At 44.5% G+C, this 27,678-nt stretch overlaps 1 protein-coding gene and 1 pseudogene across 1 annotated transcript; one reads left to right on the top strand and one right to left on the bottom strand.

The window, feature by feature from the left end:
- The first annotated feature begins 1,501 nt into the window (after window positions 1–1,501).
- Window positions 1,502–9,918, top strand: LOC139025399 (trace amine-associated receptor 13c-like; annotated as a pseudogene).
- Window positions 9,919–21,987: 12,069 nt separating this feature from the next.
- Window positions 21,988–22,992, bottom strand: LOC139025398 (trace amine-associated receptor 13c-like). Its single transcript, XM_070440511.1, has one exon. The coding sequence runs from the start codon at window positions 22,933–22,935 to the stop codon at window positions 21,988–21,990; it is 948 nt and encodes a 315-aa protein (XP_070296612.1). The 5' UTR covers window positions 22,936–22,992.
- Window positions 22,993–27,678: the final 4,686 nt, after the last annotated feature.

Below are 27,678 nucleotides of genomic sequence, written 5' to 3'. Positions count from 1 at the left end.
GGAACCAAAAAATCACCCAAGGACAACAACCACCCGAACCCCACTCCTTCCCCCTCCACCTATCATCCAGAAGCACGGTCCAGTACAGCGTGCCCACAAAGCTGGACCGAGAGACTGAAAAACAGCTTCTATCTCAAGGCCATCAGACTGTTAAACAGCCATCACTAACAAAGGTATCACTAGTCACTTTAAATAACGBCACTTCAAAAATGTTAACATATACATATGAGATGAGTTATGTAGGATATACAGTATTCTAAACCGTCTACTGCATCTTGCCTATGCCGCACGGCCATCGCTCATCCATATATTTATATGTACATACTCTTATTCATCCCTTCACATTTGTGTGTATCAGGTAGYTGTTGTTAATTTGTTGTTATACAGTATATTACTGCATAGTCGGAACTAGAAGCACAAGCATTTCGCTACACTTGTGTATGTGACCATGTGTATGTGACCAATACATTTGATTTGATAGGCGTTTCGTAGATCCAGCTTGGAGAAGACAGTGGCCCCCTGGAGCAGCTCGAAGGCTGAGGAAATGAGTGTTAGCGGATAACGGTKCTTCACAGTGATGTCACTGAGTCCCCGGTAGTCAATAGACTGCTGCAGGGTCTTGTCCTTCTTCTACACGAAGAAGAACCCTGCGCAAGCGGGAGAGGAGGAGGGACCGATAAATCCTGTAGCTAGGGAGGTCCCAATGTAGTCCTCAATAGCCTTGGTCTCTGGTCCAAACAGAGAGTACAGACGTCTCCGGGGCGGCGTGGTGCCAGGGAGAAGGTCAATCCCGCAGTCATAGGGGCGGTGTGGCGGAAGGGAAGTGGCCCGGGCCTTGCTGAACAACTCTMGGAAGATCCTGGTACTCTGCGTGAATGGCGGAGAGGTCTGGAGCCACCTCCGAGAGCAAAGGAAGACGTCCTGGGGCAGGTTGCGCCAACTTCAAAACAATGGGCATGGCAGAACAGACTCCAGCCCATGATAGCACCCGTAGAACAGTTGATGAGTGGAATGTGTCGCTGGAGTCAGGAGAATCCCAACATCATTGGAATCTGGGGGGACTTGATGAGCAGGAACTGAATGGTCTCGCTGTGATTCACTGACACACGTAGGTTGATGCGAGTGGTGTTATTGGTGACCCGACCTATAGAGAGCACGTCCAGCACGGTGCATGGTGTCGGGAAACAGTGCCTTTGCCCTTATCGGTGACTCTCGAGGAAGGTCGGGAAACCTTGGGTTTGCTCTCGGCCACGGGACCGTCGGGGACTTCCAGGATGGCTCGAAGGCGAGGTGGAATCTCTGGACGAGCGAGTGACATCGAATGCCCTGCTCATCTGTCATTCCAGCAATCGCCCATCGATGTGGATGGTCAAAACTATGAGGGAGCCAAGATCCATGGGTAACTCCCGAGCCGCAAGCTCATCCTCAACCTCATCCGATGCAGGAACATGTCGAATAATGCTTCTGGGCTCCACGCACTCTCCGTTGCTAACGTGCGGAAATGCACYGCATAGTCGGCCAAAATGCGGGCGTCCTGCCGGAGCTAGATTGGCCTCCGGGCAGCTTCTCTCCTAGAGAACGGGGCATCGAAAACCTTCCTCACCTCTCCCACGAACCCCCCCAGGCTCACGCATATGGCCGGCTGCTGTTCCCATACGGCGGAAGCCCAGGTGAGAGCCCTTCCAGACATCAACKTGATGAGGTAGGCTATTTTGGAGCGATCCGAGGGGAAGGAGGAAGGCTGAAGCTCGAAAATGAGGACAACCTTTGCTAAAAAATGCCCGACAGGTGCTCAGCTCTCTGTTAAATAGTTTCGGGGGATATAACCCGGGGATTCAAGGAAGATGGAGTGGCCGGTGGGGCATGCTGCTAAATTGAATTGTTCATGTAGCATGTCCAACACCCGGTCATGGCACTCAGCCAACGTTTGAACCCCCTCCCATCAGCCCACGATGGGCTCATACTCATGCCTACCAATGGAGGCTCCTTAGGAGGAGATGTCGTTGCGTAGCTGGTCCGGGTCTGCTGGGTCAGTCAGGGCCAATTCCTACTATCAGATAYGAAGGTAAGACCCAGATGCGGACCACGTTGGATAACCAATAGTTTAAAAATGCCTAAGGGGCAGGCAGACAGACAGGTTAAAGCAGGCAGGGGTCAATAGTCCAGAGAAGTGGGGGAAAGGTACATTACGGCAGGCAGGCTCAGGGTCAGGGGCAGGCAGAGTTGTCAGGCAAGCAGACTCAGAGACTGGACAGACAAGGGTCAAAACCAGGAGGGCAAGAAAAAGAGAGACTGGGGAAAAGCAGGAGCTGAGACAAACCACTGGTTGGCTTGAACAAACAAGACGAACTGGCACAGACAGACAGAAAACACAGGTATAAATACACAGGGGATAATGAGGAAGAAGGGCGACAACCGGAGGGGGGTGGACACAATTCACAATACAGGTGAAAACAGATCAGGGTGTGACACAAAGCCAGCAAAAATGGTCAGTAGAGAGCCAAGTGGAGTCGCAAATTAGGCAGGACACAGGGAAAATTTACTAATAATAACAAGTTCAGACATTGACTATTTTAGTCGATATGGAATGTTTTTATAGAATAGCCACTATTTGTGATTGCATTGCTATATAACGATACAACCATAAAATTTTATCTCGACAAACCTTCCCATGTCAACATTTCCTAATACGAACTGACCAGCTGACTGTGGCCTTGCATCGATGACCCTCGAAGGGTTGTGGAATATGTCTAAATGAAGCAACTGAACGATCATCGGAAAACCGTCAGTTAACAGTTATACTACATTTATTATTTTAGTGACCAAAACATACCATATATATTGTTCCATTAAAATCGTCAGTGAGAGTAAAGAACCTTTTTCTCGATCTATAACGGTCAGAAGGTTGAAGGACAGGGCTAAGGAGGGCATTCAGCGACATCAATCCGTCATATATTACTATTATGCTTTCCAAATGATTTGTTTATCCAACATTATGTTATTTGTGTGGTCACTTGTATTGGTTTGTGTTGTGTTGTTGTGTGTGATCGTGTGTGGTTGCATGTGTGTGTGAAGAGTGTGTGATGTGATGTGTGTGTTGTGTGTGTGGTGTGTTGTGTGAATGATGTGGTTGTGTGTGGTGTGTGTGTGGGTAGTGTGTGTGTGGGTTGTGTGGTAGTGTGTGTCGTGTGTGGTGCAGAGCAGATCCTGGGGGGGGGTGCTTGTCAGTAAGTTCAGGATAATAGGAGGCAGAGCTCAGCAAGTTTGTCAGAAGGCTGTACCTGACGATGGGTACTACACCGACAAGCAAGGAGCAAGGACCTCAGGCATTTTGACTTTTACTACAATGGAAGAAACATGACGATGTTCAATACTGTTTTCAAGACAGAAACTCTATACTGCCAGAAAGGCATGAGCATATTCGACATCTATCTACATAACACTGTACATCTTCTTCTCATTGTTTTCAGCAGTTACAGTATTTTTGAACGTACTGGTGATCATCTCCATCTCTCACTTCAAGCAGCTCCACACTCCAACCAACCTGCTCATCCTCTCTCTGGCTGTGTCAGATCTCCTGGTGGGACTGATTGTGATACCAGTAATGACTGTAGCAATAATGGAACCATGCTGGGGWTTTGGGGAATATTTCTGTCTTTTTCATGCATACGTCTCTTTTTTATGTACTTCTTTATCTCTGGGCAATTTGGTCTTGATATCTATTGACCGCTATGTTGCTGTGTGTGATCCCTTATTGTATCACTCTAAAATAACAATAACAAGAATTATGTGTTGTATATTCATTACCTGGTGTTGTTGTATCATATATCGTGCCGGTATTATAAAACACTATGTAAATGTACATGTACGAAGTAGGTGTTTGAAAGAATGTTTCACTGTTGAAATAACATGGAGTAATATTATTGACCTTGTAATTACAACGGTTGTCCCGTGCTCTATTATTATAACACTTTACATGAACATCTTTGTGGTGGCCAGATCACAGGCCAGAAAGGTTTTTTCTAAAGAGGCTGCCAGTGTGTCTGGTGTTAAAACTGTACAGGCAAATAAGTCTGAGAGAAAAGCAGCAAAAACTCTGTCTATTGTTGTTTTCAACTATCTCATTTGTTGGATTCCATTTCTATTTTCTTCTTTCTTTCTTGTGTCTTTTTTAAGTGACAATGTATCATTTATCATCGGTCTTCTACCACTTGTTAATTCTTTTATCAATCCAATCATTTATGCTTTCTTTTATCCATGGTTCAAAGTGACAGCAAAACATATTTTAACTCTGAACCTATGTTTGACCAACATAAGTTTAATATAGTTTTGTAATACAATTGTTGTAATTGCTTCTTTCATGTTACAATACACTAGCATTACTTATCTCAGTGTTGTCATCATAGATATATGTGGTGTTGATACAGAATAATTAGTCTGGATTGGAATGGAACAACTTGGAGAAGGCAACAGAAGGAGTAAGCTTGTTTTCTAAAAAAAAACGATGTAGACATTTTGGTTTGTATATTCCAAATAACAAAGTCTGTTGTTGTTCCATGTTATTTAATGATAAATAGTATGTAAGTATTCTAAAAGTATATTTTGAGGACGTGATGAGTCATTTTGTATGTTTAACATCGCTCTCTAGTGGCTTAATTGGGACACACATGCCTTCAACAAGTGCAGTAACATTTTTTTGTACAATATGATATCAGATAACGTCCAAGTATAACTCAATAGTGTATTGTGTAAGTAGTTGATGGTCAAATGTAAGAATATGCAATTATGGGTAACACTTTATAATGTTCGGTAATAAACTATTTGTAAGGAATTTACAGTTTGTTCACCTTTTATTTATCATTACCCCCCACATGTGTTAAATGTTAGTCAGCTAGGTATTCTCACATGTATTAATGATTAAACACAACAGAGCAGGAGACCGCAGCAGACAGTTCAACCTCAACATATTGGTAATGAACACACCACTAATCTCACAACAACTACTCTCACCACATCATTGCTGCCAGGTCAAGGGTCACACCAGAGCAGCTCTCAGATGCTGTGGAGTCAGAATTAATATAGAGATTGGTAACCCTTTATAATAACCCTTTGTAATGAAGAACATATAATGGATTAGTAAATAGTTTATTCATCATTCATGTTTGATTAATCCCACATTTGGTTTAAAAAGCTATTTATTCACACATTTATAAACAACATAAAATGTAATAATGAATCAGAAGATCATGTGTAAGATGTTTAATGAATGAACTTATAAACCATTTACTGATCATTAGTAAAGTAGTTTTGCAGTCCCTAATCTAAAGTGAGGACTATTCATACTTTCTTAATACTTTATAAATGTTTTGAACAGTGACCAGTGTAATTTATCACAAGAAGATGGACATGCTATTGGTAGATATTCCAGCAGTAGCTGATGCTCCTTAAGGTCTCAAAATGACCTAGAACATATCAATGGTTAAACAATAAGCACACAACACAGAGGATGTTAAAGGAAATGTATTGAACATTATATTCCAAAACAGTCACACTGTTGTAGTAGTGTGCTGAAGGAAGTAATGTGTTTGTCTGAAAATTATAACATTATTGTTTGTTGGCAGTGACTACCAAAAACAAAGTGCGGATTGCAGTCACTCATTAGAAATCAAATCACATTTCATTTTGTATGGGTCACAAACATGTGTTTAGCAGATGCTTGTGCATCTAGTTCTGCCAGTGCAGCAATATCTAACAAGTAATATCTAACAAATTCACAACAAATACCTAACACACAAATCTAAGTAAAGGAATGTAATTAAGAATATATAAATATATGGATGAGCAATGTCAGAGCGGCATAGACTAAGAGAAGTTCAGACACAGCTTACATTGTAAGGGAACCAATATACTGTATAAATACATAAATTAAATGAACATTACATTTAAAGGGTTACTACCTTAAATACACTACAAAATCAAATCAAAATCAAATTTTATAGGCCACATAAACATATTTAGCAGAGGTTATTGCGGGTGTAGTGTAATGCTTTTGTTCCTAGCTCCAACATTGCAGAAGTATCTAACAATTCACAACAATACACACAAATCTAAAAGTAAAAGAATGGAATTAAGAAATATATAAATATTAGGACAAACAATGTCTGAGTGGTATTGACAAAAAATACAATAGAGTATATACATATGAGATGAGTGAAATAGCATGTAAACATTATTAAAGTGACTATTGTTCCATTAAGACTAGAAGGCGCTGTTTTCGCTTTTGGCTAAAAAGGTGTACCCATTTGAAACTGCCTATTTCTCAGCCCCCGAAACTAGAATATGGATATAATAGTCAGATTAGGATAGAAAACACCCTGAAGTGTCCAAAACGGTAGAAATTTGGTCTGTGAGTTAAACAGAACTGGTATTGCAGGCTAAAACCTGAGAAAAATCCAACTAGGAAGTGGCCCTGTTTTTAAGACCTCTCTGTTCCCATGCATTCCTATTGCCCATATAAAGGGATATCAATAAGACTTMTTTTTCTATGTCTTCCCTACGGTGTCAACAGCCTTTAGACGTAGTTTCAGGCTTTTATTTTGAAGAATGAGCGTGAAAGGGCACATTGCGTAAGTGGATAGGTGGGGGCTCTCCAAGTGATGTTTGCGCAAAAGTGAAAGGCAGTCATTGTTTCTCTCGGTCCTAGTGAAAAGCCAACTGTCCCGGTTGATATATTCTCGAATAGATATTTGAAAAACACYCTGAAGTGGATCATAAACCACTTTTGACATGTTTTTGTGGACATTATGGATATCATTTGGAATTTTTTCCGGCATTGTCGCGAACGCTTTTTCCGGTGGATTCCTGGGCATAATGCAGCAAACAAACGGAGCTATTTGGATATAAAAAATATCTTTATGGAACAAAAGGAACATTTGCTGACTAACTGGGAGTCTCGTGAGTGAAACCATTTGAAGATCATCAAAGGTAAACTATTAATTTGATTGCTTTTCTGATTTTTGTGATCAAGTTACCTGACGCTAAGTGTTCTTATTGTTTTGGCGAGCGATCGATACATTTACACAAATGCAAGTATTGCTTGCGCTGTAAAGCATAATTTCATAATTTCATAATTTCTGAGACGACAGATGGATTAACAAAAGGCTAAGCTCTGTTTTGCAATATTGCACTTGTGATTTCATGGAATTATATTTTATTATATACCGGTCGCGCTAGGCTACGCTATGCCAGTCAGTGTCTCTGATGACAAATATCCCGGCTTCGGGATGGGGAGTTCAGAAATAGTGACCAGGGATTCCATGTCTATGTAGGCCACATAGAGCAGCATCCTCTAAGGTGCAGGGTTGAGTAACTGGGTGGTAGTCGGCTAGTGATGGCGATTTAACAGTCTGATGGCTTTGAGATAGAAGCTGTTATTCAGTCTCTCGGTCACAGCTTTGATGCACCTGTACTTATCTCACCTTCCGGATGAAACGGGATGAACAGGTTGTGGCTTGGAAGGTTAATGTCCTTGATGATATTTTTAGCCATCCTGTGATATCGGGTACTGTTGGTTTCCTGGAGTGCAGGCAGGGTACCCCCGGTGATGCGTTGGACCGCACCACCCTCTGGAGAGCTCTAAGTATTCAGACCCTGTACTCAGTACCTTGTTGAAGCATTGTTGCCAGCGAATACAGGGTATGACGCTACATGTTTAGCACACCTGTATTTGGGGAATTTATCCCATTCTTCTCTGCAGATCCTCTCAAGCTCGGTCAGGTAGAATGGGGAGCATCGCTGCACAGCTATTTTGAGGTCTCTCCACAGACATTCGGTCAGGTTCTAGTCCGGGCTCTGGCTGGGCCATTCAAGCACATTCAGAGACTTGTCCAGAAGCCACTCCTGCATTGTCTTGGCTGTGTGCTTAGGGTCATTGTTCTTTTGGAAGGTGAACCTTTGACCCGTCTGAGGTCCTGAGAGCTCTGGGGCAGGTTTTCATCAAGGAACTCTCTCTGTACTTTGCTCCGTTCATCCTTCCCTTTATCCTGACTAGTCTCTCAGTCACTTCCACTGAAAAACATCCCAACAGCATGATGCTGCCACCACCATGCTTCACCGTAGGGATGGTGGCAGGTTTCCTCCCAATGCGACGCTTGGCATTCGGGCCAAAAAGTTACATTTTGGTTTCATCAGACCAGAGAATCTTATTTCTCATGGTCCGAGAGTCCTTTAGGTGCCATTTGGCAAACTCAAAGGCTGTTATGTGCCTTTTACTGTGGTGTGGCTTCAGTCTGGCCACTCTACAATACAGGACCTGATTGTTGGAGTGCTGCAGAGATGTTTGTCCTTCTGGAAGGTTCTCCCATCTCCACAGAGGAACGCCAGATCTCTTTCAGAGTGAACATCAGGAACTTGGTCACCTCCATGACCAAAGCCATTCTCCCTGATTGCTCAGTTTGGCCATGCAGCCAGATCTGGGAAGAGTCTTGGTGGTTCCAAACTTCTTCCATTTAAGAATGCAGGCCACTGTGTTATTGGGGGCCTTCAATGCTGAAGAAAAGTTTTGGTACGCCTCCACAGATCTGTGCCTCGACACATTCCTGTCTCGGAGCTCTACGGACAATTCCTTCGACCTTATGGCTTGGTTTCTGCTCTGACGTGCACTGTCAACTGCGGGACCTTATATAGACAGGTGTGTGCCTTTCCAAAGAAAAATATTTTTATGTAACTAGGTAAGTCAGTTAAGAACAAATTATTTTTTACGATGACGGCCAACACCAGAGGACGCTGGGCCAATTTTGTGCCGTCCTATGGGAGTCCCAATCACAACCAGTTTTGAAACAGCTGGATTTGAACCAGGGTGTCTGTGGTGAAATTTCTAGCACTGATGCAGTGCCTTAGACCACTCCATCCCTCAGGAGCCCAAATCATGTCCAATCAATTGAATCTACCACAGGTGGACTCCAATGAAGTTGTGGAAACATCTCAAGGATGATCAATGGAAACAGGATGCATTTTAGCTCAATTTCGAGTCACATAGCAAGGGTCTGAATACTTATGTAAATAAGGTATTTCTGTTTTTATTTTTAATACATTTGAGAATAAGGCTGTAACATAACAAAATATGAAAAAAGCCAGGGGGTCTGAATACTTTCTGAATGCACCTTATGTATGAAAATATAAGTTGACATTCTATAACGTCACCTCATATTAAACAAAATCTCATATCCAAAGTGCTGGAGTAAAGCACTTTGGATATGGACACTGCAGAGTGAAAAAGAGAACAGGGATTACTTCAGTGTGCTGGGGGCTGCAGGGCCTGGGTTAACCTCTACATCACCAGAGGAACAGAGTAGGATAAGGGTATGACTAAAGGCTATAAGAACTGGTCGTCTAGTGCGTTCGGAACAGTAAAATCATCAGATTTCTGGGCGCGGAAGAATAGATTCAAGGCATAATGTACAAACAAGAGAATGGAGGATGTGAATACAGTGGAGGTAAACCTAGGCATTGAGTGACAATGAGAGAGGTTTTGTCTCTAGAGGCACCATTTAAGTCCACCATTTCAGCCAGTTGAGGTCACAGCATGTGTGGTGGGTGGAACAAAATGGCTAGCTAAGGAATATTGAGCAGGGCTGGAGGCTCTACAGTGAAATAAGACAATAATCACTAACCAAAACAGCAGTAGACAAGGAATATTGACATTAGGGAGAGTCATGTGTAGCCGAGTGATCATAGGGTCCAGTGAGTCGGTCGGCGAGCTGGAGACACGGCGATTCAGACAGCAAGCAGGCCGGGGCTAGCAAGCTAGCAGATGGGTCTCTGGGGGACGTCACAATGGAAGAGCCTGTAGAAACCCCCTCGGGCGGTTACGTCGGCAGACCAGTCGTGATGGATTGGCGGGGTCCGTGTCGGCAGTAAAGGGTCCAGGCCAATTGGCAAAATAGGTATTGTAGCCCAGGTATTGGCGGATGGATCTCTGCGGCTAGCCGGGAGATGGGCCTAGCTCGAGGCTAGATTCAGGCTAACTGGTGCTTGCTTCGGGACAGAGACGTTAGTCAGGAGTAGCCACTCGGATAGCAGCTAGCTAGCTGCGATGATCCCGTGCAAAGGTTCAGAGCTTGTGGTAGGAATCTGGAGATGTGGTAGGGAAAAAGCAGTCCGATATGCTCTGGGTTGATATCACACTGTGCAGACAGGCAGGAGTTGACCGGGTTGAGGCTGGCTGATGTCCGACTACTAGCTCGTAGCCAGATGCTGGCTAGCATCTGATGGGGATTCCGGTTCCAAAGTATAAAAAAGCAGATCCGTACCACATTGGGGGAGGCGGATTGCAGGAGAGTATTTTTAGTCCGTAGATGGAAATTGAAATTAAAAATATAAAAAATATAAACTAAATATATACAAAGTAAACGATATATAAACGGGACAAGGCAAGACAAAAACAGACGTCCGACTGCTACGCCATCTTGGAATATGGCCCAGGCACACCAAGACAGTTGTGAAGAGGGCACGACAAAACCTATTCCCCCTCAGGAGACTGAAAAGATTTGGCATTGGTCCTAAGATACTCAAAAGGTTGTACAGCTGCACCATTGAGAGCATCCTGACTGTTTACATCACTGCCTGGTATGGCAACTGCTCGGCCTCCGACCACAAAGCACTACAGAGGGTAGTGCGACCGGCCCAGTACATCACTGGGGCCAAGCTTCCTGCCATCCAGGACCTCTATACCAGGCGGTGTCAGAGGAAGGCCCTAAAAATTGTCAGACTCCAGCCACCCTAGTCATAGACTGTTCCCTCTGCTACAGCACGGCAAGCGGTACAGGAGGACCAAGAATTGGTCCAAAAGCCTTCTAAACAGCTTCTACCCCCAACCCACAAGACTCATGAACATGTAATCAAATGGATACCCAGACTATTTATATTSSCSCCMCCCCCCMCCCCCCCTTTTACCTACGTGTAGATATTACCTCAACTAACAGGTGCTCCCGCATGTTGACTATGTACCGGTACACCCTGTATATAGTCTCGCTATTGTTATTTTACTGCTGCTCTTTAATTACTTGTTACTTTAATTTCTTATTCTTATCTGTATTTTTTTCAACTGCATTGTTGGTTATGGGCTCGTAATTAAGCATTTCACTGTAAGTATAACACATGCGTATTCGGCGCACGTGACTAATAACATTTAATTTGGTTTGACATTCCAAATATTGTAAATTGTAAACTAGGTGTGAACCTAATGTCTTGTTATGTCTGTCCCCTACAGGTAGACTGGTGTCAGGCTGGAGCGGCAGCTGCCATGGCTATGTAGAGAAACATCTGTTCTTCAACATGTCCGTCCTGCTGCCAGTGGAGCAGCTTTCTTTGGCGCAGTTGGAAATTAAGATCCAGTGCGAACTAGTTCCTCCTGGTCCCATAGGCCCTCAGCATGTCCCTGTACAAGGTGCCACGAGGCCAACCGCAGACTGGTGCTGTCCTAGTAGGTGCAACTGGAACCACACTATAAAACATTTCCTGTAAAATGTACAGTAACTTACTGGAAGCAATTGGCCAGTAAGTTACCGTAAATTATTTTACAGTACAGTGACTGTAATACATTTTTGGCAATAATTTTTTGGGGTACAATTTTTTTTACTGTAATGTATTTTACAGTACATGAACTGCCCATGCAGCTACATATTCTACACCTGCATTGCTTGCTGTTTGGGGTTTTAGGCTGGGTTTCTGTACAGCACTTTGAGATATCAGCTGATGTAAGAAGGGCTATATAAATACATTTGATTTGATTTGATATTACCCAGTGTACTTTGCAAGTTTGAATTATATCATTTAGATTTTGGTCATTTAGCGGGCGCTCTTGTTATTAGTAACGTACAGTCACTGCATTCAACCAAGGTTAATAAACAAGAAGGTATATCACATTCATAGCAAGTAAAACATTTCTGTTGAAATCATAGAAATACCGTGACGAGATCCTGAGGCCCATTGTAATGCCATTCATTCGCCACCATCACCTCATGTTTCACCATCACCTCATGATAATTTACACATGTCAGTCTTCAACATCTGTACACGGGCATCACCGGCCAAACCCGGAATATGCTGGGCCTATGGTTACTCCCGGTTGTGATACAGCCTGGATTGCCACAACGTCTAGAATGTCATTGTATGCTGTAGTGTTAAGGTTTCCCTTTACTGGAACTAGGGGGCCCAGCTCAAACCATAAAAAACATCCCCAGACCATTATTCCTCCTCCACCAAACTTTACAGTTGGCACTATGTATTGGGGCAGGTAGAGTTCTCCTGGAATCCACCTTCGGACTGCCAGATAGTGAAGCGTGATTTATTACTCCAGAGAAGGTGTTTCCACTGCTCCAGAGTCCAATGACGGGGTGCTTTACACCACTCGAGCAGACACTTGGCATTTTGCATGGTGATGTTAGGCTTGTGTTCGGCTGCTCGGCCATGGAAACCCATTTCGTGAAGTTCCCGACGAACAGCTCTTGTACTGACGTTGATTCCAGAGGCAGTTTGGAACTCGGTAGTGAGATGTGCAACCGAGGACAGAGGATTTTTACTCGTTATGTGCTGCAACACTCGGCCTTCCCTTTCGGTGAGGTTGTGCGGCCTACCACTTAGCGGCTGAGTCCTTGTTGCTCCTCAACGTTTCTATTTCACAACAACAGCCTTACAGTTGACTGGGGCAGCTCTAGCAGGGCAGACATTTTACGAACTGACTTGTTGGAATGGTGGCATCCTATGAAGGTGCCACGTTGAAAGTCACTTAGCTTTTCCGTAAGACCATTCTACTGCCAATGTTTGTCTATGGAGATTGCATGGGGGTGTGCTCGATTTTATACACCTGTCCTCAACTGTTGTGGCTGGAATAGCCAACTCCACTAATTTGAAGGGGTGTCCCCATATTTTTGTATATATAACGTATCTGTGACCAACAGATGTATATCTGTATTCCCATTCATGTGAAATCCATAGATAGCCTGACACATTTATTTCAATTGACTGATTTCCTTATATGACTGTAAATCAGTAAAATATTGCATTTATATTTTTGTTCAGTATAGAATAAGTCAAGTTATCCCTCAGTCACAGATTGTGAATTATACTGCCTTCCTCTGGCTACTGCAAATATTGAAGTAATCCCTGTCCTCTATATCACTCTGCAGTGTCCAAATCCAAAGTGCTTTACTCCAGCTCTTTAGATATGAGATTTTATTTAATATGAGGCGACCTTATAGAATGTCAGCTTTTATTTGAGGGTATTTCCATACATACTGTACATTCAAAAAGTATTCAGACCCCCTGGCTTTTTACACATTGTTTTACATTACAGCCTTATTCTAAAATGTATTAAATATTTTTTTCTCTCATCAATCTACGCACAATAACTCACAAATAGGTTTTTAGAAATGTTTGCAAATGTATAATAAATAAAAACAGAAATACCTTATTTACATAAGTATTCAGACCCTTTGCTATGCGACTCGAAATTGAGCTAAATAGCATCCTGTTTCCATTGATCATCCTGGAGATGTTTCTACAACTTGATTGGAGTCCACCTGTGGTAGATTCAATTGATTGGACATGATTTGGGCTTCCAAGTGGCGGAGTGGTCTCAGGCACCGCAACTCATTTCTAGTTGTGTCACCACAGACACGCTGGTTCAAATCCAGCTGTATTACAACTGGTTGAGATTAGGAGTCCAATAGGACGGTGCACAATTGGCCCAGCTTTGGCTGGTCTAGGCTGTCATTGTAAAACATTATTTGTTCTTAACTGACTTACCTAGTTAAATTAAACTTGGAAAGGCACACACCTGTCTATATAAGGTCCCACATTTGACAGTGCATGTCAGAGCAGAAACCAAGCCATGAGGTCGAAAGGAATTTTCCTTAGAGCTCTGAGACAGAAATGTGTCGAGGCACAGATCTATGGAAGGGTACCAAAACTACAAAGACTATTTCTAGATCTGGCTGCCCGGCCAAACTGAGCAATCAGGGAGAATGGCCTTGGTCATGGAGGTTACCAAGTACCTGATGGTCACTCAGAGAGCTCCAGAGTTCCTCTGTGGAGAAGGGAGACCCTTCCAGAAGGACAAACATCTCTGCAGCACTCCAACAATCAGGACTTTATTGTAGAGTGGCCAGACTGAAGTCACACCAGTGTAACGGGCACATAACGGCCTTGGAGTTTGCCAAATGGCACATAAAGGACTCTTTTGGCACCTAAATGGCACCTAAAGGAAACAAAAAATGAACTCTTTGGCCTGAATGCCAAGCATTGTGTTGGGGGGAAACCTGACACCATCCCTACGGCGAAGCATGGTGGTGGCAGCATCATGCTGTCAGGATGTTTTTCAGTGGAAGGGAATAAGAGACTAGTCAGGATAAAGGGAAAGATGAACGGAGCAAAGTACAGAGAGATCCTTGATGAAAACCTGCTCCAGAGCTCTCAGGACGGGGTCAAAGGTTCACCTTCCAACAGAACAATGACCCTAAGCACACAGTAACGACAATGCAGGAGTGGCTTCGGGACAAGTCTCTGAATGTTCTTGAATGGCCCAGCCAGAGCCCGGACTAGAACCTGACCAGAAAGTCTGTGGAGAGACCTGTTAATAGCTGTGCAGCGATGCTCCCCATACAATCTGACAGAGCTTGAGAGGATCTGCAGAGAAGAAAGGGAAAAAAATCCCCAAATACAGGTGTGCCAAGCTTGTAGCGTCATACCCTGTATTAGCTGGCTAAGATTCTTCAACAAGGTACTGAGTAAAGGGTCTTAATACTTAGAGCTCTCCAGAGGGTGGTGCGGTCCAACGCATCTCCGGGGGCACCCTGCCTGCCCTCCAGGAAACCTACAGTACCCGATGTCACAGGATGGCCAAAAAGATCATCAAGGACAACAACCACCTGAGCCACTGTAACAGCTTTCGTCCTCTTCGCCTGAGGTGGAGTATGAAATGTCGGACCAATGTGCAGCGTGGTACGTATCCATAATATATTTAATAGAATGAATACAAAATACAAAAAGAACAAGAGAATCAAAATGAAAACCGAAACAGTCCCGAATGGTGAAAACACTGAAACCGAAGCAACCACCCACAACACACAATGGAAAACAGGCTACCTAAATATGGCTCCCAATCAGAGACAACGATAAACAGCTGCCTCTGATTGGGAACCACACCAGGCCAAACACATTGAAAAACAAACAACCTAGAAAAAAGAACATAGACTGCCCACCCCAACTCACGCCCTGACCAACCTAACACAAAGACATAAAAAATAAACTAAGGTCAGAACGTGACAGTACCCCCCCCCCTCCCAAAGGTGTAGACTCCGGCCGCAAAACCTGAACCTATAGGGGAGGGTCTGGGTGGGCGTCTGTCCGCGGTGGCGGCTCTGGTGCGGGACGTGGACCCCACTCCACCATAGTCTTTGCCCGCTTAAGTGGCGCCTTTGGAGCTGCGACCCTCGCCGCCGACCTTGGACTGGGGACCCTTGCAGCGGACCCTGAATAGGTGGGAGACTCCGGCAGCGCCAGAGTGAAGGGCGGCTCCGGCAGCTCCTGACTGACGGGCGGCTCTGGCAGCTCCTGACTGATGGACGACTCCGGTAGCTCCTGACTGACGGGCGGCTCCGGCAGCTCAGGACAGACGGGCGGCTCTGGCAGCTCCTGACTGGAGGGAGACTCCGGCTGCTCCGGACAAGAGGGAGACTCCGGCTGCTCCGGACAAGAGGGAGACTCCGGCTGCTCCGGACAAGAGGGAGACTCCGGCTGCTCCGGACAGGAGGGATACTCCGGCTGCTCCGGACAGGAGGGAGACTCCGGCTGCTCCGGACTAGAGGGCGTCGCTGGAGGCTCCAGACTAGAGGGCGTCGCCGGAGGCTCCGGACTAGAGGGCGTCGCTGGACGCTCCGGACTGACGTCCTTCGTTGGAGGCCTCATGCCATGGATCCTCACCGGAGGCTTCGTGCCATGTATCCTCACTGGAGGCTTCGTGCCATGGATCATCCCTGGAGGCTTCTTGCCATGGATCACCACTTGAGTGGAGAGACGCACAGGAGGCCAGGCTCTGGGAGAAGGCACAGAACTCACCAGGCTGGGGAGACATGCAGGAGGCCCTGTCCTTGGCCGAGGCACCGGATGCACTGGGCCGTGGAGGCGCACTGGCAGTCTCGAGCGTAGAGCTAGCACCACTCGTCCTGGCTGGACGCCCCCTGTAGCCCGGCAAGTACGGGGAGTTGGAACAGGCCACACTGGGAAAAACACTGAAACAGAAACCTTCACCCACAACACACAATGGAAAACAGGCTACCTAAATATGGCTACCAATCAGAGACAATGATAAACAGCTGCCTCTGATTGGGAACCACACCAGGCCAAACACATAGAAAACAAACAACCTAGAAAAAATAACATAGACTGTCCATCCCAACTCACGCCCTGTCCATCCTAACACAAAGACATAAAAAAGAAACTAAGGTCAGAACGTGACAGCCACGGCCTGTTCACCCCGCTATCATCCGTATGACGAGGTCAGTACAGGTGCATCAAAGCTGGCACCGAGAGACCGAAAAACAACTTCTATCTCAAAGCCATCAGACTGTTAATTAACCATCACTAGCCGACAATCACCATGTTACTCAACCCTGCACCACAGAGGATGCTGCCCTATGTACAGAGACATGGAATCCTGGGTCACTTTAATAATGGAACACTAGTCACTTTAATAATGTTTAAATACTGCTTTACTCATCTCATATGTATATGTATTCTACTGTATTTCTTGTCAATACCACTCAGACATTACTTGTCAAAATATTTATATATTTCTAAATTTCCTTCTTTTACTTTTAGATTTGTGTGTATTGTTGTGAATTATTAGATACTACTGCACTGTTGGAGCTAGGAAGAAAAGCATTTCACAAACCCGCAATAACATCTGCTAAACATGTATGTGACCAATAACATTTGATTTTGATTTGATTTTGTAGTATATTAAAGTTAGTAACACTTGAAATGTAATGTTCAGTTAAATTATGTATTTTGTACTTCCGGCGCCGACGAGATGGCCGCCTCGATTCGCGTTCCTTGGAAAATATGCAGTATTTTGTTTTTTTATGTGTTATTCCTTACATTGGTACCCCAGGTAATCTTAGGTTTCACTACATACGAAGTCGGGAGGAACTACTGAATATAAGAGCAACGTCAAACTCACCGTTACAACCAGGATATGACTTTCCCGAAACGGATCCATGTTTTTGCCTTCCCAATACAATGGACTGATCCCAGCCGGACCCTATGCGACGCCGTAAAAGGGGCAAACGTAGCGGTCTCCTGGTCAGGCTTCGGAGACGGGCACATCGCGCTCCACTCCCTAGCATACACTCGCCAATGTCCAGTCTCTTGACAATAAGGTTGATGAAATCCGAGCAAGGGTTACATTCCAGAGAGACATCAGAGAATTGTAACGCTCTGCTTCACGGAAACATGGCTAACTCAAGTGACGCTATCGGAGTCGGTGCAGCCAGCTGGTTTCTTCACGCATCGCGCCGACAGAAACATACATCTTTCTGGTAAGAAGAGGGGCGGGGGTGTATGCCTTATGATTAACAAGACGTGGTGTGATCATAACAACTACAGGAACTCAAGTCATTCTGTTCACCCGATCTAGAATTCCTCACAATCAAATGTCGACCGCATTATCTACCAAGGGAATTCTCTTCTATATAATCACAGCCGTATATATTCCCCCCAAGCAGACACATCAATGGCCCTGAACGAACTTTATCTGACTCTTTGTAAACTGGAAACCACACACCCTGAGGCTGCATTCACGTAGCTGGGGATTTTAACAAGGCTGATCTGAAAACCAAACTCCCTAAATTCTATCAGCATATCGCTTGTGCTACCAGGGCTGGTAAAACCTTGGATCATTGCTATACTAACTTCAGCGACGCATATAAGGCCCTCCCCCGCCCTCCTTTCGGAAAAGCTGACCACAACTCCATTTTGTTGCTTCCAGCCTACAAACAGAAACTAAAACAACACGCTCCCTCGCTCAGTCTGTTCAACGCTGGTCGAACAATCTGATTCCACACTTCAAGACTGCTTCGATCACGCGGATTGGGAATATGTTCCGCATTGCGTCCAACAACAGCATTGACGAAAATGCTGATTCGGTGAGCGAGTTCATTAGAAAGTGCATTGACGATGTCGTACCCACAGCAACGATTAAAACATTCCCAAACCAGAAACCGTGAGTGACGGCAGCATTCGCGTGAAACTGAAAGTGCGAACCACTGCTTTTAACCAGGGCAAGGTGACCGGAAACATGACCGAATACAAACAGTGTAGCTATTCTCTCCGCAAGGCTATCAAACTAGCTAAGTCCCAGTATAGAGACAAAATAGAGTCGCAATTCAACAGCTCAGACAAGAGGTATGTGGCAGTCTACAGTCAATCACGGATTACAAAAAGAAAACCAGCCCCGTCGCGGACCAGGATGTCTTGCTCCCAGACAGGCTAAATAACTTGTTTTCTCGCTTTGAGGACAATACAGTCCCACTGACACGGCCCGCTACAAAACCTGTGGGCTCTCCTTCACTGCAGCCGAGGTGAGGAAAACATTTAACGTGTTAACCCTCGCAAGCTGCAGGCCAGACGGCATTCCCAGCCGCGTCCTCAGAGCATGCGCAGACCAGCTGGCTGGTGTGTTTACGGACATATACATGCTTCAAGAGGGCCACCATTGTTCCTGTTCCCAAGAAAGCTAAGGTAACTGAGCTAAACGACTACCGCCCCGTAGCACTCACTTCCTCATCATGAAGTGCTTTGAGAGACTAGTCAAGGACCGTATCACCTCCACCCTACCTGACACCCTAGACCCACTCCAATTTGCTTACCGATCCAATAGGTCCCAGACGACGCAATCGCTACACACTGCACACTGCCCTAACCCATCTGGACAAGAGGAATACCTATGTGAGAATCTGTTCATCGACAACAGCTCAGCATTTAACACCATAGTACCCTCCAAACTCGTCATCAAGCTCGAGACCCTGGGTCTCGACCCCGCCTGTGCAACTGGGTCCTGGACTTCCTGACGGGCCCCCCAGGTGGTGAGGGTAGGTAACAACATCTCCACCCGCTGATCCTCAACACTGGGCCCCACAAGGGTGCGTTCTGAGCCCTCTCCTGTATCCCTGTTCACCCACGACTGCGTGGCCATGCACGCCTCCAACTCAATCATCAAGTTTGTGGATGACACTACAGTGGTAGACTTGATTACCAACAACGACGAGACGGCCTACAGGGAGGAGGTGAGGGCCTCGGAGTGTGGTGTCAGGAAATAACCTCACACTCAACGTCACAAAACAAAGGAGAGTGTTGTGGACTTCAGGAAACAGCAGAGGGAGCCCCCCTATCCACATCGACGGGACAGTAGTGGAGAAGGTGGAAAGTTTTAAGCTCCTCGGTGTACACATCACGGACAAACTGAATTGGTCCACCCACACAGTCAGCGTTGTGAAGAAGGCGCAGCAGCGCCTCTTCAACCTCCAGGAGGCTGAAGAAATTCGGCTTGTCACCAAAAGCACCACAAAGTTCTACAGATGCACAAGTCGAGAGCATCCTGTCGGGTTGTATCACGCCTGGTACGGCAACTGCTCCGCCCACAACCGTAAGGCTCTCCAGAGGGTAGTGAGGTCTGCACAACGCATCACCGGGGGCAAACTACCTGCCTCCAGGACACCTACACCACCCGATGTCACAGAGAAGGCCATAAAGATCATCAAGGACAACAACCACCCAAGCCACTGCCTGTTCACCCTGCTTTCATCCAGAAGGCGAGGTCAGTACAGGTGCATCAAAGCAGGGACCGAGAGACTGAAAAACAGCTTCTACCTCAAGGCCATCAGACTGTTAAACAGCCACCACTAACATTTAGCGGCCGCTGCCAACATACTGACTCACTCCAGCCATTTTAATAATGGGAATTGATGAAATTATGTAAAAATGTACCACTAGCCACTTTAAACAATGCCACTTAATATAATGTTTACATACCCTACATTACTCATTTCATATGTATATGTATATACTGTACTCTATCATCTACTGCATCTTGCCATCTTATGTAATACATGTATCACTAGCCACTTTAAAACTATGCCACTTTATGTTTACAACCCACCATTACTCATCTCATATGTATATACTGATACCCCTATACCATCTACTGCATCTTGCCTATGCCGTTCTGTACCATCACTCATTCATATATCTTTATGTACATATTCTTTATCCCTTTACACTTTTGTGTATGAGGTAGTAGTTGTGGAATTGTTAGGTTAGATTACTTGTTGGTTATTACTGCATTGTCGGAACTAGAAGCACAAGCATTTCGCTACACTCGCATTAACATCTGCTAACCATGTGTATGTGACAAATAAAATTTGATTTGATTTTGATTTGATTTAGATGTTGGTTCTCTTACCCTGTAAGCAGTCTGTGAACTGYTCTTAGTCTAGCATCAGGTACTGCTGGAATGTCTACCAATAGCATGTCCATCTTACTGTGATAAATTACACTGGTCACTGTTCAAAACATTTATAAAGTATTAAGAAAGTATGAATAGTCCTCACTTTAGATTAGGGACTGCAAAACTACTTTACTAATGATCATTAAATGGTTTATAAGTTAATTCATTAAACATCTTATGAATTATCTTATGAATCATTATTACAGACTATAAAAGTTGTTAATAAATGTGTGAATAACCAGCTTACTAAAACAAATGTGGGAGTAATAATACATGAATGATGAATAAACTATTTACTAATCAATTATACATTCTTCGTTACAAAGTGTTGCCAATCTCTATATTCATTCTGACTACACAGCATCTGCGAGCTGCTCTGGTGTGACCCCTGACCTGGCAGCAGTGATGTAGTGAGCGTAGTGGTAGTGAGAGTAGTGGTAGTGAGAGTAGTGGTAGTGAGAGTAGTGGTGTGTTCAACACCAATATGTTGAGGTTGAAATGTCTGCTGCGGTCTCCTGCGCTGTTGTGTTAAATTAAGTCATTAATGCATATAGTAGGTATTTATATATTTGAGAATACCTAGCTGTCTAACATTTAACACATGTGGGAGTAATGGTTAATAAATGGTGAGCAAACTGTAAATGCCTTACACATGGTTTATTACAGAATGTTATAAAGTGTTAACCACAATTGCATATTTTTAAATTTTACCATCAAGTACTTGCACAGTACACAATTGAGTTATGCTTGGACGTTATCTGATATTATGCATATTGCACATTTACATTTGACTGTGCTTGTTGAAGGCATTGTGTCCCATTATGTCCCAAAGCCACTAGACTCTAGCAGGCCTGGGCAATTCCAGTCCTCAGGGGCCTGATTGGTTTCTCCCTTTATCCCCATCCCAAGCAAACACACCTGATTTAAACTAATTGCATTTTTAACTGAAGATCATGATTAGTTGATTATTGGAGTCAGGTGTGTTAGCTGGGGCTGGGGCAAAAGTGTGACACCAATCAAGCCSCCCGAGGACTGGAATTGCCCTGCCCGCAGTAGAGGGTGAAGTTAAACATACAAAATGACTCGTCCTCAAAATGTACTTTTAGAATACTTACATACTATTTATCATTAAATAACATGGAACAACTACAGACTTTGGTATTTGGAAGATACAACCCAAAATGACTACAATGTATTTTATAAAACAAGCTTATGCCTTCTTATGCCTTCTCCAATCCATTCCAATCCAATCCAGACAAATCTTTCTGTATCAACACCACATGTATCTATGATGACAACGCTGAGATGAGTAACGTCAGAGAATTGTTACGTCAAAAAAGCAATTACAACAATTGTATAACATAACTATATCAAACCTATGTTTGTCAAACTCAGGAATAAAAACATAGGAACCAAGAACACATTCATTTCAGAGTTAAAATAAGTTTAGCTGTCACTTTGAACCATGGATAAAAGAAAGCATAAATTATTGGATTCATTAAGGAATTAACAAGTGGCACAAAACGGATGAAAAGTGATAAATTGTCACCTAAAACATACAAAAATAAGAAAATAAACAGACATGGAATCCAACAAATGAAATAGGTGAAAACAACAATAGATAGAGTTTTTGCTGCTTTTCTCTCAGACTTATTTGCCTGTACAGTTTTAACACCAGACACACTGACAGCCTCTTTAGAAAATACCTTTCTGGCCTGTGATCTGGCCACCACAAAGATGTTCACATAAAGTGTTATAATAATAGAGCATGGGACAATCATTGTAATTATAACGTCAATGATATTACCCCATGTTAATCCTTCAACAATAAGACATTCTGTCAAACATCTACTGGGTATCTGTACATTTACAAAGTTTTTTATAATAACAGCATCGTATATGATACAACAACACCAGGTAATGGATATACAACACATGATTCTTCTTATTGTTATTCTAGTGTGGTACAATAAGGGATCACACACAGCAACATAGCGGTCAATAGATATCAAGACCAAATTGCCCAGAGATAAAGAAGTACATAAAAAATCTATGTAGATATGAAACAGACAGAAATATTTCCCAAAACCCCAGCATGATTCCATTATTGCAACAGTCATTACTGGTATCACAATCAGTCCCACCAGGAGATCTGACACAGCCAGAGAGAGGATGAGCAGGTTGGTTGGAGTGTGGAGCTGCTTGAAGTGAGAGATGGAGATGATCACCAGTACGTTCAAAAATACTGTAACTGCTGAAATCAATGAGAAGAAGATGTACAGTGTTATGTAGATAGATGTCGATAGCAAAAACTTTCTGCAAGAAGAGTTTCTGTCTTGAAAACAGTATTGAACATCGTCATGTATCTCCATTTGTAATAAAAGGTAAAAATGCTGAGGTCCTGCTCCTGCCTGGTCCTGTGTGTGACCCTGTCAGGTCCTCCTTCTGACAAACTCTGAGCTCTGCCTCTCTATTTATCCCAGAGTTACTGACAGCCACTCCCCTCCCCAGGATCTCTCTGCACACACACACACACACACACACACACACACACACACAGAAACCTGAGCACACAAACGAACAAACGGTTGGATAAACAAAAAATTAATGAAAGCATGATGTAATGTAATACGGGATTGGATGTTGCTGTGTCCAGCTAGCCTGTCCTTCAGCCTTACTGATTGTTAGAGATGAGAGAAAAGGTACATTTTCTCCAATTCAAATCAAATCAAATGTTATTTGTCACAAGCGCCGATCAGGTGTGGACATTACAGTGAAATGCTTAATTACAAGCCGTTAACCAACAATGCAGTTTTAAGAAAAAATAAATGTTAAGTGGAAATAGATAAGTAAAAAATAATAGCAACAAATAATTAGAGCAGCAGTAAAATAACAATAGCAAGGCTCTATACAGGGTGAACCGGTACAGAGTCAATGGGCGGGGGCACCGGTTAGTCGAGGTAATTGAGGTAATATGTACATGTAGGTAGAGTTAAAGTGCCTATGCATAGATAATTAACAGAGAGTAGCAGCACCGTAAAAGAGGAGGGAGGCAATGCAAATAGTCTGGGTAGCCATTTGATTAGCTGTTCAGCAGTCTTATGGCTTGGGGGTAGAAGCTGTTAAGCAGTCTTTTGGACCTAGACTTGGCAGTCCGGTATTGCTTGCCGTGCGGTAGCAGAGGGAACAGTCTGTGACTAGGGTGGCTGGAGTCTTTGACAATTTTTAAGGCCTTCCTCTAACACAGCCTGGTATAGAGGTCTTGGATGGCAGAAAGTTTGGCCCCGGTGATGTACTGGGCCGTACTCACTACCCTCTGTAGTGCCTTGCAGTCGGAGGCCAAGCAGTTACAAATACCAGGCAGTGATGCAACCAGTCAGGAACTTTTTGAGGATCTGAGGACCCTGCTAAATCTTTTCAGTCTCCTGAGGGGGAATAGACTATATTGTGCTCTCTTCATGACTGTCTTAGTGAGCTTGGATCATGTTAGTTTGTTTGTGATGTGGACACCAAGGAACTTGAAGCTCTCAACCTGCTACACTACAGCCACGTCGATGAGAACGGGGGCGTGCTCGCTCCTCCTTTTCCTGTAGTCCACAATCATCTCCTGTGTCTTGATCACAGGCACCACACGTCCAGGTCTCTGACCTCCTCCCTATAGGCTGTCTCATCTTTGTCGGTGATCAGGCCTACCACTCTTGTGTCATTGGCAAATGTAATGATAGTGTTGGAGTCGTGCCTGGTCATATGGTCATGCAGTCATGAGTGAACAGGGAGTACAGGAGGGGACTGAGCGCGTACCCATGAGGGGCCCGCTGTGTTGAGGATCAGCGTTGCGGATGTGTTGTTACCTATCTTTACCACCTGGGGGCAGCCCATCAGGAAGACCATTCTAAGCATTATTAATGGAAAAATATAGTAGGGGTGATAATTTGGCCACTTAAAGGTTTTTAAACATGGGAAATAGGATAACTGTGCAGACTAACTGTTTTTGAGGATGTCAGTGCTCAGTTTAGAACWTAATCCACAACCTCAGGAAACGAGATGGTACGTCACATGTCAGCTGGCTTGTGTAGGAAAGCTGGTTGAGGGTACACCCACCACCACGGACGAGCTCAATCTCCTTGCATGTTTCATTAGGCCTACAACACGATGAGAGCTGGCAATTATAATCTCGGGGGATATTAGATATCCAACATTTTGATGCCAATCATATAAAATACATGGAACGCAACATCAGTTTTCACCAATAGTTTTCTGTGCCAATGCATGTGAAGGAGCTCGGCGTTACTCTGGACCCTGATCTCTCTTTTGACGAACATATCAAGACTGTTTCAAGGACAGCTTTTTTCCATCTACTTAACATTGCAAAAATCAGAAACTTTCTGTCCAAAAATGATGCAGAAAAATGTATCCATGCTTTTGTTACTTCTAGGTTAGACTACTGCAATGCTCTACTTTCCGGCTACCCAGATAAAGCACTAAATAAACTTCAGTTAGTGCTAAATACGGCTGCTAGAATCCTGACGAGAACCAAACAATATGATCATATTACCCCAGTGCTAGCCTCCCTACACTGGCTTCCTGTTAAGGCAAGGGCTGATTTCAAGGTTTTACTGCTAACCTACAAAGCATTACATGGGCTTGCTCCTACCTATCTTTCCGATTTGGTCCTGCCGTACATACCTACACGTATGCTACGGTCACAAGACGCAGGCCTCCTAATTGTCCCTAGAATTTCTAAGCAAACAGCTGGAGGCAGGGCTTTCTCCTATAGAGCTCCATTTTTTATGGAATGGTTTGCCTACCCATGTGAGAGACGCAGACTTGGTCTCAACCTTTAAGTCTTTACTGAAGACTCATCTCTTCAGTGGGTCATATGATTGAGTGTAGTCTGGCCCAGGAGTTTGAAGGTGAACGGAAAGGCTCTGGAGCAACGAACCACCCTTGCTGTCTCTGCCTGGCCGGTTCCCATCTCTCCACTGGGATTCTCTGCCTCTAACCCTATTACAGGGCTGAGTCACTGGCTTACTGGTGCTCTTTCATGCCGTCCCTAGGAGGGTTGCGTCACTTGAGTGGGTTGAGTCACTGACGTGATCTTAATGTCTGGGTTGGTGCTCCCCCTTGGGTTGTGCCGTGGCGGAGATATTTGTGGGCTATACTCGGCCTTGTCTCAGGATGGTAAGTTGGTGGTTGAAGATATCCCTCTAGTGGTGTGGGGGCTGTGCTTTGGCAAAGTGGGTGGGGTTATATCAACTGTTTGGCCCTGTCTGGGGTTATCATCGGATGGGGCCACAGTGTCTCCTGACCCCTCCTGTCTCAGCCTCCAGTATTTATGCTGCAGTAGTTTACGTGTCGAGGGGCTACGGTCAGTTTGTTATATCTAGAGTACTTCTCCTGTCTTATCCGGTGTCCTGTGTGAATTTAAGTATGCTCTCTCTAATTCTCTCTTTCTCTCTTTCTTTCTCTCTCTCGGAGGACCTGAGCACTAGGACCATCCCTCGGGACTACCTGGCATGGTGACTCCTTGCTGTCCCCAGTCCACCTGGCCTTTCTGCTGTCCCAGTTTCAACTGTTCTGCCTGCGGTTATGGAACCCCTACCTGTCCCAGACCTGCTGTTTTCAACTCTTAATTATCGGCTATGAAAAGCCAACTGACATTTATTCCTGATTATTATTTGACCATGCTTGTCATTTATGAACATTTTGAACATCTTGGCCATGTTCTGTTATAATCTCCACCCGGCACAGCCAGAAGAGGACTGGCCACCCCTCATAGCCTGGTTCCTCTCTAGGTTTCTTCCTAGGTTTTGGCCTTTCTAGGGAGTTTTTCCTAGCAACCGTGCTTCTACACCTGCATTGCTTGCTGTTTGGGGTTTTAGGCTGGGTTTCTGTACAGTACTTTGAGATATCAGCTGATGTAAGAAGGGCTATATAAATACATTTGATTTGATTTGATTGCTGTTATTGTTTAATGGAAACATCTAGAAGCAACGGTGTCTCAGCCGCGAAGTGGTAGGCCACCCAAGCTCAAAGAATGGTAAGGCGGGAATCCTCTGTCCTCGGTTGCAACACTCACTACCGAGTTCCAAACTGCCTCTGGAAGCAATGTCAGCACAAGAACTGTTCGTCAGGAGCTTCATGAAACGGGTTTCCATCGCCGTGTTGCCGCACACAGGCCTGAAATCACCATGCGCAATGCCAAGTGTTGGCTCGAGTGGTGTAAAGCACGCCACCGTTGGACTCAGGAGCAGTGAAAAACGCCTTCCCTGGAGTGACAAATCTGGATTTGGCTGATGCCATGAGAATGCTACCTGCCCCAATGCATGTTGACAATTGTAAAGWTTGGTGGTGGAGGAATAATGGTCTGGGGCTGTTTTTCATGGTTTGAGCTAGACCCCTTAGTTCCATTGAAGGGAAATCTTAACACTACAGGATACAATGGCATTCTAGACATTGTGACAACAGTTTGGGGAAAGCCCTTTCCTGTTCCAGCATGAAAATGCTCCCATGCACAAATTGGGAATCTAACCTGTGACATCCCTCTTCCTGCTATCACCTGGCTGAACGATGGAAACACAACAGAGCAGGAGACCACAGTAGACACTTCAACCTCAACATACTGGTGATGAACACTATCACTACTCTCACTACCACTACTCTCACTACCACTACTCTCACTACCACTACTCTCACCACTACCACTACTCTCACTACCACTAATCTCACTACCACTAATCTCACTACCACTATTCTCAATACTAATACTCTCACCAATACCACTACTCTCACTAACACTACTCTCACCACTACCACTACTCTCACTAACACTACTCTCACTACAACTACTCTCACTACCACTACTCTCACTACCACTACTCTCACCACTACCACTACTCTCACTACCACTACTCTCACTAGAGGACAAGAGTGGTTAGTGAGAGTAGAAGAGTGGGTAGAAAGTGAGAGTGTGTTCAGTGAGAATGTGGTTCAGTGAGCAGTAGTAGTAGGAGAGTAGTTGTGAGTGAGAAGTGTATGCAGGGTGGTAGTGGAGAGTAGTGGTAGTAGGGAAGCAAGATAGTGATATGAGGAGTAGTGTATGAGAGTAATGATTC

Source organism: Salvelinus sp. IW2-2015, unplaced genomic scaffold, assembly GCF_002910315.2.
Source record: "Salvelinus sp. IW2-2015 unplaced genomic scaffold, ASM291031v2 Un_scaffold2616, whole genome shotgun sequence".
Classification (NCBI taxonomy): Eukaryota; Metazoa; Chordata; class Actinopteri; order Salmoniformes; family Salmonidae; genus Salvelinus; species Salvelinus sp. IW2-2015.
Note: the sequence above shows the minus strand (reverse complement) of the source record. Positions and strands in the feature narration are given on the sequence as shown.